Consider the following 15,655-nt stretch of genomic DNA (forward strand, 5'->3'; position numbering starts at 1 on the left):
CATGAAATCAGGTGTTCTTCTGTTATTTGTCTCAAATTGCCCTCACTCCTGAGTGTGAGATTCCCTAGTCAAAGGGTAAAACAGTTTTCCTGCTCCTCGAGTGGTGTCAGACCTACAGTATTTTGTGTCGTAATCAATATTCCATATTAATTATTCTATTTTATTTTATTATTTTTTGTTGAGATGGGTCTTGCTCTGTCGCCCAAGCTGGAATGCAGTGGTGCAATCTCAGCTTACTGCAACCTCTGCCTCCTGGGTTCACGTGATTCTCCTGCCTCGCCTCCCAGGTAGCTGGGACTACAAGCATACGCCACCACACCCAGCTAATTTTTTTCTATTTTTAATAGAGACGGGGTTTCACTGTGTTAGTCAGGATGGTCTCGATCTCCTGACCTGATGATCTGCCCGCCTTGGCCTCCCAAAGTGCTGGGATTACAGGCGTGATTCACCGCGCCTGGCCCATGTTAATTATTTTAATGCTTAAAATGCCTCACAGTTAAATGCCTTCTCTGCTAGTGTACTGGTATCAGATGGCACCCAGGGGACTGTCTACAGCATCAGTTTTACTTGATAAGTATTTGATGATATTAATTTAATATGAAAACAAATGTGAATATATTATAGAATATAACAGCAATGCATGAGTGAAACGATTTTGCCATAATCTCACCTGAATTGATTTTCCTTTTTGATAGTTTAATATAGAAAAATGTACCTTGCTGCAATAACTTGTGAGAGGTGCTGTTGACAAGAAGGACACAGTAATTAAGGGAGTAAAAGTGGTTATAAGGAAATGTCATGAACCCTCAATTGTATAATTTTAAATTATGCAATTTATAATCTATAATTTTATACCTTTTTTTTTTGAGACGGAGTCTCTCTCTGTTGCCCAGGCTGGAGTGCAGTGGCGCAATCTCGGCTCACTGCAAGCTCCGCCTCCTGGGTTCACGCCATTCTCCTGCCTCAGCCTCTCCGAGTAGCTGGAACTACAGGCGCCCGCCACCACGCCTGGCTAATTTTTTGTATTTTTAGTAGAGACGGGGTTTCACCGTGGTCTCGATCTCCTGACCTCGGGATCCACCCACCTCGGCCTCCCAAAGTGCTGGGATTACAAGCGTGAGCCACCGTGCCCGGCCTCCTAATTTTATACCTTAATATATAGTTTTAGTTTTTAATAGTTAAACATTCTTTAAGTTGGTCATTGAGGTGTTTAACACTTTTATTGCTTTGAAAAAAAATGTGGTTTGAAAAGAAAAATTGTGATTTGAAAACATTTACTTCCGTAATATGTCTCATATTTCAAATCTTTTTTTGTTTGTTTGTTTTGAGATGGACTCTCCCTCTGTCTCAACCTCCACCTCCTGAGTTCAAGCAATTCTCCTTCCTCAGCCTCCTGGGTAGCTGGGATTACAGGCGCGTGCCACCACGCCTGGCTAATTTTTGTGTTTTTAGTAGAGACAGGGTTTCATCATGTTGGTCAGGTTGGTCTTGAACTCCTGGCCTTACGTGATCCGCCCACCTCAGCCTCCCAAGATGCTGGTATTACAGATATGAACCACCATGCCTAGCCTCAAATTTCCAATCATAATGCAGAACTGTGACCTCAAGCACAAAATTGAGCATTTAAAGCACTTTTGTCTACTTGATACTGAACATGCGCATGATCAAAGTTTTGCTTCTCTTAGCAAAAAAATTTACACAAACACAGGCTTTCACAGTTTAGCACACATAATTCTAGGGCCTGTCCTGGCAGTGAAGGAGCCCCACTTTGCAGTCATCCCTTTCCAGTTGCTAATGGTTTGATTGTGGCCCTTGGAAATATTTAGAGTGTTTTTGCCAGAACTGGCACCAGTGTCATTAGTTTGGCCAAGGCTAGTCTGAAGCAAAATGGGGAAGTAATTGAGGTGTGTTTGCAATCTCTTGCCACTGTTACTTTCCTCCAGTCTCCCCAGATGCCCGGTCTTCCTCTTACTATTGTTCTTATTCTTGCCTAATGATTGCTAAGGCTTTCTCCTCTTTGCTCTTAGCATAAAATCCCAACTCCTTACCAAGGTTTGGCTCTTTCTACACTTCTGACCACCTCCTAGACCTCTTTCTCCCTGAGATTGCTAAAGATTAGCAACTCCATCTTTTTCAGCCTGTTTTTGTTCTTGTAGCACTCAAGCCCTTTCTTACCTTAAGGCCATTGTACATGCACAGGGTCTTTCTGCCATCATGGCAGGATCCTTCTCATCCTTTTTAGGGTCGAGCTCATGTAGCACATCTGGGAGCCCTTCCTTGCCACCCTACTTAAAGGAACCCCCTTGCCCTCAGTCTCTTATGTTGCCCTTTGTTTCCTTCATTGTACTTACTAAATTTCAAAGATTCTTAGATAAACATTTTTTAGACTGAAAATTAAATGGAAATAATTATAGATTCACATGCAGTTGTAAGAAACACTACAAAGATCCCTTAGACTCTTTGCACTTTCTCCCATTGGTAAAGTTTTGAAAAACTGTAGTATAACATCACAACCAGGACATTGACATTAATACAATTCATAAATTTTATTAGGATTTCCCCAGTTTTACTTTATATTTGTCTGTGTTTGTGTGTGTATGTCTGTGTGTGTGTGTGTGTGTGTGTGTGTGTGTGTGTGTATGTGTATATATGTAAGTTCTATACAATTTTTTCCTATCTGTAGGTTCATGTATCCAGGAGCATATGCAAGATACTGAACAGTTGCATCACTGCAAAGATCTCTTGTGTTGTTCTTTTATATCTACCACTCTCCTATACACCTCCCTACCCTCTCTCATTCCTAGCTCCTGGCAACCACTAATCTGTCCTCCATTTAAAAAATGTTCTAATTTGAAAAATGTTATATACATAGGATTATACTTTAAAATATATAACCTTTTGGGATTTGCTTTTTTCACTTAGTATAATTCCCTGGAGATTCATTCAAGTTGTTGCCTGTATCAGTAGTTTGTTCCTTTCTATTGCTGAGTTGTATTCAATAGTACAGCTGTATCACAGTTTATTTAACCATTCACTTGTCAAAGGACATCTGTGCTGATTCCAGTTTTTGGCTATTACAAATAAAGCTTTTATGAACGTTCTTTGTATAGAATTTTCTGTGAATGTAATTTTTCATTTCTCTGGGATAAAAACCTCAAGGTCATATGGTAATTGCATGTTTTCTTTTGTAAGAAACTGCCAAACTGTTTTCAAGAGTGACTATACCATTTACTTTCCCATCAGCAATGTATAAGTTATATTTTAACATCTCTGAAATCAGGATGCATTTCTTAGTAGCATGTTAAATAATGATTCATTTTACAGTTTGTCTTCTTAAATCATCTTATTTATTGACTTGATTGTTTATTTGTCTTCTCACTAAAATGTAAATTTTAAAAAGACAAGGATTCTGCCCATATTGTTCAATTTGTTTTTACAAGGCCTAGCAACAGTCTTTGGTATGCTATAAGTTACTCAGTAAATACTCATTACATATATGAATGAAGATGCTAATTGTTTATATGTTGTCTAAAAGTGCAGGTATTAGAGCTTGTAATATTTTTGTATGACCTCACCACCCATCCTGAGGTATCTACATTTTAACGGAAGATCTCAGAAGTGTCCTAAATCTAATTTTTTATGAGAATAGTGTAGGGTATATAAAGAGGAATTGCCCATTTTAGTTTAAATTATTTCTTATAACAAATCAGAAGAAGGCTTATGGGTGGTCACTTTAAATACTTTTAGAAAGTCTTATGTTTTAATAAATAATGTGAAAAATCTATATGCCATGTAAAATATAAAGAAATGACCGGGTGCGGTGGTTCACACCTGTAATCCCAGCACTTTGGGAGGCCAAGGTGGGCGGATCACCTGAAGTCAGGAGTTTGAGACCAGCCTGGCCAACATGGTGAAACCCCATCTCTACTAAAAGTACAAAAATCAGCCAGGCGTCGTGGTCCACGTCTGTAATCCCAGCTACTTGGGAGGCTAAGGGAGGAGAATTGCTTGAACCTCGGAGGCGGAGGTCGCATTGCGCTGAGATTGCGCCATTGCACTCTAGCACTCTAAGCAAAAAAATGTAAGCCTGGGGAACAGAGTGAGACTCTGTCTCAAAAAAACCAAAAACCATATGTATGTGTGTGTGTATGTGTTTGTGTGTGTATGTGTGTGTGTGTGTATATATATATATAGAAATAAAGAAGGTGTGAGCACTGAATAAGATGAGAAGGAAGTTAAAAGGACAAGACTGAAAGAGAGAACTGAGTCTACAAATTTTCTTAATTGATGTGTTGTCAATTAAAAATGAAAGAAAAAAATTTATATTACTATTTTTCACAAATAAACCAACATCTTTAAATTTATTTTAGGGAGTGAGGTAGGATTAACAAAAGTGGGTAAGTTCAACAAGAAGTGGGCAATACTTCATAAGTGTTTTGTAAAACATCAGTTTCACAAGTTGAAGTGTCCATCTACATCCCTGTAGTGTGTGGCAGGATAGGGTTTTTTTTTTTTTCCCAGCATGTCTTAAAGACCTTAAAACTCAAAGCTTGTTTTCTGTATACCTAAGGCTTTTTGTAAATTAAAGATTTTGCTTATGTTTTATCTTTGATCATTAGATAAGTATAGGTAGTATGAAATAAAATCATACAACCAGATTTTAAGTACTTAATGTATAGGGAAATTTCTATCTGTGTTAGTGCTAACTTAATTTCTAATAGGAAAGAAAAAAAGCTAATAAGAGCTCATCCTTCATTGTCTAGTATTAAGAGTTCTCAGGTCTTTGATTCATAGAGGCAGCTTGAAGCTAAGATATAAGATTATGATTAATGTGAAAATATTTGGACTATGAGCCTTCAAAATCAAAGATTAGCTGATAACTTTATATAGATGTTATTACTATTGGAATAGTAGTGAATTAATGCTATTCTACTAAATAGTATAGATTTATCTGGGAGGCCTGCAATAAACTTAAAGTGTACATATCCCACTGAAATAAGAATACTACAAATATAGCCTCCTTCTAGATTCTCTCCCTTCACTATCATAGTTAAAAATAGGTAGAGAGGTAAAAATATAGTTGTTTTTTTAAGAAAAGTTTATAATAAGTACCTGAGCATCTGGTATTTGCTAAAATAATTCAAAGTAGATGTGTTGCGTTTCATATGTTAGAATACAGACTGCCCATTTAGGATAATATTGCTGTTTTTTATTTTCTTAAGCGCAGAAAACACCATTATAAGTAGTTAAATGACTTATTATTGGGTTTGTTTGCATGTATATAGAATTGATGTGGAAATTTTAAACACTATTAAATGCATTTTCCTAAAATATGTTTTTTAAAATATAGATATTTCACAATTCTTGCCGAGTGCTTCACTTTTTCACTAGAAGTAAACGACTTTTTACGGCCAGTTTGTTCACTTTCACAACCCAGCAGACTTCTTTGAGATTGGTCTGGATTTTACAGAACCTGACTGAGGTAAGAAAATACTGTGTGTATGTGGAAACCATATAAAGACTATGAGGAAGAAAAAATTAAAGGAATAAAGATAGTAATTTGATTATTTGAGGGAAAATTAAGTGTCTACCACATATTGGAATGGAAGACAAAGTGGCATCTTGTTTTTTTTGTTTGTTTTGCTTTTCTTTTTGAGACAGAGTTTTGCTCTTGTTGCTCAGGCTGAAGTGCAATGGCGCGATCTTGGCTCACTGCAATCTCCGGCTTCCAGGTTCAAGTGATTCTCCTGCCACAGCCTCCCGAGTAGCTGGGATTACAGGTGCCCGCCACCACGCCCGGCTAATTTTTTGTATTTTTAGTAGAGACGAGGTTTCACCATGTTGGCCAGGTTGGTCACAAACTCCTGACCTCAGGTGATCCATCTGCCTCAGCCTCCCAAAGTGCTGGGATTACACACGTGAGCCACCATGCCCAGCCAAATCTTTGATTTATGTCAGTGGAATTCTTTTGTGTCAGACTCCTTTTGCTCAACATTATGTTTTTGACATATAGCAATGTTGTGTTTAAATTACTTTGCTTATATATTCATTGCTATTTGCTGTTCGATGTATGATTTTACCATAGTTTATTGTCTATTCTATTCATGTACATTTGGGTTATTTCCTGTTTTTAGCTGTTATGAATAATTGATCTCTTGGTGTACATGTAATTGCTATGTCTATACATAGGAATGGAATTTTTAGGGCGTGAATATGTATATATATCTTCACCTTTTTTTAAATTTTATTATTATTATACTCTAAGTTTTAGGGTACATGTGCACAATGTGCAGGTTTGTTACATATGTATACATGTGCCATGTTGGTGTGCTGCACCCATTAACTCGTCATTTAGCATTAGGTATATCTCCTAATGCTATCCCTCCCCCCTCCCCCCACCCCACAACAGTCCCCGGAGTGTGATGTTCCCCTTCCTGTGTCCATGTGTTCTCATTGTTCAATTCCCACCTATGAGTGAGAACATGCGGTGTTTGGTTTTTTGTCTTTGCGATAGTTTTTTTTTTTTTTGAGACAGAGTCTCACTCTGTCACCCAGGCTGTAGTGCAATGTGCGATCTCGGCTAACTGTAACCTCTGCCTCCCAGGTTCAAGCGATTCTCCTGCCTCAACCTCCTGAATAGCTGGGATTACAAGCACACGCCACCATGCCCAGCTAGTTTTTGTATTTTTAGTAGAGATGGGGTTTCACCATGTTGTCCACGCTGGTCTTGAACTCCTGACCTCATGATCTGCCTGCCTCAGCCTCCCAAAGTGCTGGGATTACAAGCATGAACCACCATGCCCAGCCATATATCTTTATCTTTAATGGATAATGTCAAAACACTTTTGCAAAGTGATAATAACAATTTACACACTTTCTATCAGTATGTGATCAGAGGACTTTTTATTTCATTTACTATCATAATTGACATTATTAGTATTTTATATTTTAGCCATCCTAGTTGGTAAGTAATAATATCTGAGTGTGATTTTAGACTGGATAAAAAAACAAGATCTAACTCTATGTTGTCTATAAGGGACACACTTAAGATTTAAAAAATATAAAGAAGTTAAAAGTAAGTGAGTGGAAAAGATATATCATGTAAACAGTCACTGTTAGAAGCTGGAGTGGTTATATTAATATCAGACAGTATAGACTTTAAAACAAAAACATGTTACTAGAGATAAAAAGGGAATTTTATAATGATAAGATGGTCAATTCATCATAAATATATAACAGTTATAAACACCTAATAACAGAGGTCCGCAATACATGAAGCAAAAATGGACAGAATTGAAGGGAAAAATAGAAAGTCGAGCAGTGATAGTTGGAGACTTCAGTACCCCACTTTCTTTTTTTTTTCTCTTTTTTTTTTTTTTTTGAGACAGAGTCTTGCTCTGTCGCCCAGGTTGGAGTGCAGTGGTGTGATCTCGGCTCACTGCGAGCTCCAGCTCCCAGGTTCACATCATTCTCCTGCCTCAGCCTCCTGAGTAGCTGGGACTGCAGGCACCCGCCACTGCGCCTGGCTAATTTTTTGTATATTTAGTAGAGACGGGGTTTCACTGTATTAGCCAGGATGGTCTTGATCTCCTGACCTCATGATCCACCTGCCTCAGCCTCCCAAAGTGCTAGGATTACAGGCGAGAGCCACCACGCTTGGCGCTCACTTTCAATAATGGATAGAATAACTAGACAGAAGATTAACAAGGAAGTAGAAAATTTGATTAACAGTAACAACTAACTAGACCTAACAGACATTTATAGAAAACTCTACCCAAGAACAGAATATACATTCTCCTGAAGTGTACATGGAATTTTCTCCAGGATAGATCATAGGCTAGGCCATACTACAAGCCTCAATAAATTTAAAGGGATTGAAATCATATGAAGTATGTTGTGTGACCATAAAGGCTTCAAATTAAAAGTAACAGAAAAAACTTGGGAAGTTCAAAAATATATGAAGATTAAACAACACACTTAAAAATAACCAGTGGGTCCAAGAAGAAATCATAAGAGAAATTAAGAAATACTTTGAGATGAATGAAAATAAGATACAACATACCAAAACTTATTAGATGCAGAAAAAGTACTTAGAAGGAAATTTATAGCAAGACTGTATTACATGTAGAAGAGTATGTTTAAAAAGAAGCAAAATATCAACTCAATAATCTACCATTCTACCTTACAATGTGGAAAAAGATGAGCAAACTAAATCCAAAACAAGCAGAAGGAAAGAAATAATGGAATTAGAACAAAATTAATACAATAGAGAATAGAAAAACCGTGAAGAAAATCAATGAAACTGAAAGTTGCTTCTTTGAAAAGATTAGCTAAACTGACAAAGACGAGAGAAAACCCAAATAACTAAAATTATGAATTATTATGAAATTACGGATATTAATACTGACCTCACAGAAATAAAAAGGATTAATAGGCAATACCATGAACAAGTGCATGCCAACAAATTAGATAACCAAGATAAAATTAAAAATTTCCTAGAAATACACAAACTACTGGAAATAACTTAAGGAGAAATAAATAATCTGAATAAATCTATAACAAATAAAGAGATTGAAGTAATAAATAATAAATTCTCACCTAGAAAAGCCCAGAGCCAGATGGCTTTACTAGTGAATTCTACCAAAAGTTTAAAGAAGAATTAACACAATCCTTTCACAAATTCTTCCAAAAAATAGAAGGGGAAAATAGACAATTGAATAGAAATAGTTGGAGACTTTAATACCCCACTATCAATAGTGGATTATACTTCCATTACTGGAGTGAGAGATACTTCCCAGCTCTTTCTTTTAGGCCAGTATTCCCTCATAACCAGATCAAAGACATCAAGAGAAAAGAAACTGATAGACCAATATTCCTTATGAATACAAATGCAAAAATCCTCAACAAGGCTGGGTGTGGTGGCTCATGCCTGTAATCCCAGCACTTTGGGAGTCTAAGGCAAGAGGATTGCTTGAGCCCAGGAGTTCAAGACCAGCCTGGGCAATATAGCAAGACACCATCTCTCCAAAAAAATTAAAAATTGAAAAATTAGCTGGGTATAGTAGTACACACCTGTAGTCCCAGCTACTTGGGAGACTGGGTGGGAGGATTGCTTGAGCCCAGGAGTTTGAGACAGCAATGATCTAGGATCACACCACCACTGCACTCCAGCCTGGATGACAGAGTAAGACCCTGTCTCTGGAAAGAAACCACATACACACATAAAACTTCAACAAAATATTAGCAAGTCAAATCCAGCAACATATAAAAAGGATTACATATCATGACTAGTGGGATTTATCCCAAGAATACAGGATTGGTTTAGCGTTCAAAAATCAAGTAATATGGATCTTTTATAAAACATTGATAAATGTAAAAAAATAGAAAATTAATATACACCATATTAATAGAATAAAGGACAAAAAAAACACATGATCATGTCAGTAGATATAGAAAAAAGCATTTCACAATATCTAGCCCCTCTTCATGATAAAATGCTCAACGTACTAGGAATAGAAGGAAACTCCTTCAACCTGATCTTTGAAAAACCCACAGCCGACACCATACTTAATAGTTGAAGACTGAATGTTTTTCTCCTAAGTTCGGGAACAAGACAAAGATGTCCACTCTCACCACTTCTAATTAACATTGTATGAGAGGTTCTAAGCCAGGGCATTTGAGCATGACAATGTAATAAAAGGCAACTAGATTGGAAAGGAAGGAGTAAAACTATCTCTATGATGCAGATGACATGATCTTGTATATTGAAAATCCTAAGGAATTTCCTAAAAAAATTAGCACTAATATTATAAATCAGTTTAGTAAGGTCGGAGGGTATAAGATCAATATACAAAAAAAAAAAAAATTTCTTTTTTGAGACGGAGTCTGTCACCCAGGCTTGAGTACAGTGGCACGATCGCAGCTCACTGTAGTCTCAACCTCCAGGCTCAAGAGATCCTCTTACTTCAGCCTCCAGAGTAGCTGGGACTACAGGCGCACACCACCATCCCCAGTTAATTTTTTTTTTTTTTTTGAGATGGAGTCTTACTCTGTCATCCAGTTGGGAGTGCGGTGGCATGATCTTGGCTTACTGCAACCTCTTCCTCCCAGGCTCAAGCGATTCTCCTGCCTCAGCCTCCCAAGTAGCTGGGACTACAGACATGCGCCACAACACCCAGCTAACTTTTGTATTTTTAGTAGAGATGGGATTTCGTCATGTTGGCCATGCTGGTCTCGAACTCCTGACGTTAAGTGATCTGCCCACCTCGACCTCCCAAAGTGCTGGGATTACAGGTGTGAGTCACCGTGCCTCGCCCCCGTTAATTTTTAAATTTTTTGTAGAAAGAAGGTCTCACTATTTTGTCCTACTGCTCTTGAACTCCTGAGCTCAAGTAATCTTCCCACCCCAGCCTTCCAAAGTGCTGGGATTACAGGTATGACCCGCTGCACAGCTAAAAATTAATCGTGTTTCTATATACTAGCAATGAACAACTAGAAAATGAAATTAAGAAAACAATTTCGGCTGGACGCAGTGGCTCATGCCTGTAATCCCAGCACTTTGGGAGGCTGAGGTGGGTGGATCACCTGAGATCAGGATTTCGAGACCAGCCTGGCCGACATGGTGAAACCCCCTCTCTACTAAAAATACAAAAATTAGCCAGGCATGGTGGTGGACTCCTGTAATCCCAGCTACGTGGGAGGCTGAGGCAGGAGCATCACTTGAACTGGGGAGGCAGAGGTTGCAGTGAGCTGAGATCACACCATTGCACTCCAGCCTGGGCAACAGAGCGAGATGCTGTCTCCCCCCACAAAAAAAGAAAGAAAGAACACAATTTCATTTACAAAAACATCAAAAAGAATAAAATACTTAGGAATAAGCTTAACTACAAAATATATACTTTGAAAAGTACAAAACATTGAATACAGTTAATGAAGGCCTAAATAAATGGAAAGACATCTTATGTACATGGATTGGAATATTTAATACTATTAAGATTATAGTATTCTTCAAATTTATCTACAGGTACAACACAATTTCTACCAAAATTCCTGCTTTTTTTTTTTTTTTGTAGCAGACAAGCTGATCCTAAAATTCACATAGAAATTTGAGGAACCCAGATTAGCAAAAGAATATTGAAAAAGGAACAGTATGGGAAAACTCACACTTCTTAGTTTCGTTGTGGCTTTAATTTGCATTACTCTATTTCCTAACAAAGTTGATATCTTTTCACATACTTACCATTTGTATATCCTTTTGTGAAGTACCTCAGTCCTTTGTTTTCTAAAAAATTAATACACTTTAATTTTAGAGTAGTTTTAAGTTTTACAGAAACATTCAGCAGTAAATATAGTTTCCATATGCCCTTACTCCCCAACAGTTTCTGCTGTTCTTAGCATCTTGTATTACAGTGGTACATCTGTTAGAATTAATGAACCAATATGGAAACATTATTATTAATGTAATGTATCTACCATTGCAGTACTATTATACACCATAGTTTCACTGTCCTGAAAAATCCCCTATCCTTCACCTACTCACATCTCTTTCTGAACCCTGGGTAACACTGATATTTTTATTGTCTCTATAGCTTTGTATTTTCCAGAATATCATATAGTTGGAATCATATGGTATATAGACTTTACAGACTGGCTTCTTTCACTTAGCAATATGCATTTAAGGTTTCTCCATGTATTTTTGTGCCTTGATAGCTCATTTCTTTTTATCACCTAATAATATTCCATTGTCTGAATGTGGCACAGTTTATCCAATCACCTTTTTTTTTTTCTGAGACGGAGTCTCACTCTGTCGCCCAGGCTGGAGTGCAGTGGCATGATCTCAGCTCACTGCAACCTCCACCTCCCAGGTTCAAGTGATTCTTCTGCTTCAGCCTCCCAAGTAGCTGAGATTACAGGGCCTGCCACCATGCCCAGTTAATTTTTGTATTTTTAGTAGAGACGGGGTTTCAGCATGTTGGCCAGGCTGCTCTCAACCTCCCAACCTTAAGTGATCCACCTGCCTTGGCCTCCCAAACTGCTGGAATTACAAGCATGAGCCACCATGCCCGGCCTATCCAGTTACCTATTAAAAACATCTTGGTTGCTTCCAGTTTTGGGCAATTATGAATAAAACTGCTATACACTTTTGTGTGCAGGTTTTTGTTTGGACATACATCTTCAACTCATTTGAGTAAATAGCTGTATGATTGTTGGATCATATGGTAAGACTGCATTTAGTTTTGTAAGAAACTATCAAGCTATCCTCCAAAGTAGCTGTGTCATTTTGCATTCCCACCAACAGTTGGAGAGTTCCTCTTGCTCCATATCCTCGCCAACATTTGTTGTTGTCAGTGCTTTGGATTTTAGCTATTTTAATAGGTGTGTAGTAGTATCTTATTGTTTCAATAGGTGTGTAGTAATATTCATTGTTTACAGTTCCCTAATGACTTGTGATACAGAGCATATTTTCATGTGCTTATTTACCATTGGTATATCTTCGGTGAGGTGTCTGTTCAGATCTTTTGCCATTAAAAAAATTTTTGTTTGTTTGTTTTGAGACAGATTCTTGCCCTGTCACCCAGGCTGGGGTGCAGTGGCATGATCATGGCTCATTATAGTCTCAAAACTCATGGACTCAAGTGAGCTTCCTGCCCCAGCCTCCTGAGTAACTGGGACTACAGGTGTGTGCCACCATGCCCGGCTAATGTTTTCACTATTTATTTATTTATTTAGAGACAGAGTCTCACTCTGTCACCCAGGCTGAGTGCATTGGCATCATCTTGGCTCACTGCAACCTCTACTTCCTGGGTTCAAGTGATTCTCCAGCCTCAGCCTTCCAAGTAGCTGGGATTATGGGAGGCTAATTTTTGTATTTTTAGTAGAGATGGGGTTTCACCATATTGGCCAGACTGGTCTTGAACTTCTCACTTCAAGTGATCTACCTGCCTTGGCCTCCCAAAGTACTGGGATTACAGGCATGAGACACAGCGCCCAGCCAAATTTTTTCACTTTTAATAGAGATAGAGTGTCGCTATGTTTCCCAGGCTGGCCTCAAACTCTTGAGCTCAAGTAATCCTGCCACCTTGGCCTCTCAAAGTGCTGGGCTATAGGTGTGAGCTATCGCACCTAGCCCCACTTAAAGTTTTTTTTAATGTGTAGGCTTATTGTTAGGCAATTGATATCTTTTGTAGCTATTTTAACTAGTCCTTTAAATTATTATACTTCTTGCTGGGCACAGTGGCTCATGCCTGTAATCCCAGCACTTTGGGAGGCTGAGGTGGGCGGAACACGAGGTCAGGAGTTCAAGACCAGTCTGGCCAATATGGTGAAACCCTGTCTCTACTAAAAATACAAAAATTAGCCGAGTGCAGTGGCACGCACCTGTAGTCCCAGCTACTCGGGAGGCTGAGGCAGAAGAATCGTTTGAACCCGGGAGGTAGAGGTTGCAGTGAGCTGAGACTGCGCCACTGCACTCCAGCCTGGGTGACATGGCCAGACTCTATCTCAAAAAAAAAAAATTATTTATACTTCTTTTTGGCTGGTCTTTAGAAATATACTTTTTATGAATTGACCTTTAATCCAGTAATGTTGCTGAATTCACTTATTCTAGTAACTTATCTAATAGCTTTTTTTTGCAAGGGATGTTTCTGTGTATACAGTTATGTCTTTTGCAAATGACTAGATTTTTTTCCTGCTGGTTTAACACTTTTTTCTTTTTCATTGGCAAAGACCTCCAGGATATGTTGATTAGAAGGAGTGATCATTAGTTCTTTTTCTTGTTTCTGATCTTGGACCAAAGGCTTTTAACATTTCTTTACTTAGTATGAATTTGGTTTTAGGGTGCTATCCTTTGTACTTTATCAAATTAAGGGAGTTCCCTTTCTTTCCTAAGTTTGCTGGCACTTTTTATTATGAATGGGTATTGAATTTATCAAACATATTTTCTGTGCTTATTATCTAGGTTTAGTGTGTTTTATGCAAGCTACTTGGGGTTTGTAGGGCATTTTGAATTTGTTGCTTGAGGTCTTTGTTGATTTTGAAAAATTCTTAGGTGTTATCTCTTCAAATGTAATTTCTGCTCCATTCTCCTTATCTTCTTTTTTTCTCAAAGCCCAAATATGGGCCATTGCCCTATGACCTCAATTCTCTATGGATCTAAGGAAAGTTGTTGATTTTCAATTTGCTCAACTTTTTTTTTTTGTGGATGTCAGTAAGGACTTCCAAGCTCTTTACCTATCAGATGGGAAATTGGAGTCCCCTCTTGTACATTTTTAAGTTTAGACCTTCTCACTAAATCCCCTGTATATCTAACCCTATCTTACAGATTTTCCATCCTTTTGTCTCTCTGTGCTTCATTCTACCCAGTCTATTCCAACCTGTCTTCCAATCTGTCATCCACTCTTCAATTGTTTCTAATGTGCTATTAAAACCCATCAAGTTCTTAATTTTTTAGTTCTATAATTTTTATTTTTTCCCATATAATTAGCATGTTTATTTTAAAGTCCACAACTGTGAATTCCATCATCTGTAGCTCCCATGGACTGTCTTTTTTTCCTGTTTTTGTTTTTCTTCCATGTTATTGTTTCTTCGTATGCCTGGTTACTTATTTGTATATATATATGTGTATATATGTGACCTTGACATTATATTTGTAAAATTGTGTGTAGAATTTGAGAGCCTTAACATAATGCTGTCTTGCTCTAGATACGATTTATGTTTGTTTCTTCCATTCTTCCAGTTAACAGGATTATGTCAATCCAACTTAATAATTGAGATTATTCAAATCTGACTTGTAGTTCCTATGAGAGCCTGTCCTTCTAGTTTACTCCTACTCTTAGGGTAGAGCCATTTGCAGTCCTTAGCCAATGTGAGGGGGGTTGACCTAGGTCCTCCTACCTTAGGAGCCCTGATGTCTACTCTGTGTCACCCTAGCCTCCTAAGGGCCTAGCACCTATCAGAGGCCCTGACTCATAAATAGTTTTTAATAGATGGATGAATTTACCACCTGTCAGGCATTGTGCTACTCACTGAAATACAGGTTAACTTTTGGCTATTAAAAAAAGTTGTATCTGGAACAAATTTTAGAATAAAAATTTCTAAATTTAACAAGAATTTGAAATATAATAATACTTTAAAGCACTCCATATTTAAGTGGCATAACTCTTGAATGGAATCTTAAAGTACTTGTATTATAAATAACCTACAAATGACCTCATTTTTGGAACTCATGTCATTTGTTTTCATTTTACTGATCGTTTCTACTATTAAAGTATAATTTATCTTTAAATGTTTCCATTTGCTTTTCTTTTTCAGTTATTTACTTACTTAAGTATTTTTTGGAACATCTGCTATTTGCTGGGAACCCTCCTAGGTGTTGGGGATATGAATATAAATGCGATCTTGTCCCTGCCCTTAAAGAGCTAAGGGTCTAGTAGAGAGGCAGTAATGGTGTGAGAAAATGGCTAAATGGAAGCTATCCATAGAATGCTACAGACTGACTGAGTTAGAAGGAGTGTGGGAGTGGGGCAGGCTTGGACAAAGCCAGGAAATGCTGGTCTTGAAGGACAAATAAGAGTTATAGAGGTGATAAACTTTGTTTCAAGAAATTGTTTTTCAGTATGTTAATAACACCGTAACAGGCATTTCAGTTTCTCTACTA

General features: G+C 37.8%; 1 protein-coding gene across 1 annotated transcript in view; it reads left to right on the plus strand.

Annotated features, from left to right (window-relative positions):
- The window catches only part of GK5 (glycerol kinase 5), a 67,363-nt gene that overhangs the window by 21,637 nt on the left and 30,071 nt on the right, over positions 1–15,655 (plus strand). The window contains exon 5 of the mRNA XM_032143744.2: positions 5,351–5,482. Coding sequence (XP_031999635.1) covers positions 5,351–5,482 — 132 coding nt within the window. The remainder of the gene's footprint in view (positions 1–5,350; positions 5,483–15,655) is intronic.

Source organism: Hylobates moloch, unplaced genomic scaffold (genome assembly GCF_009828535.3).
Source record: "Hylobates moloch isolate HMO894 unplaced genomic scaffold, HMol_V3 SCAFFOLD_22, whole genome shotgun sequence".
NCBI lineage: Eukaryota > Metazoa > Chordata > Mammalia > Primates > Hylobatidae > Hylobates > Hylobates moloch.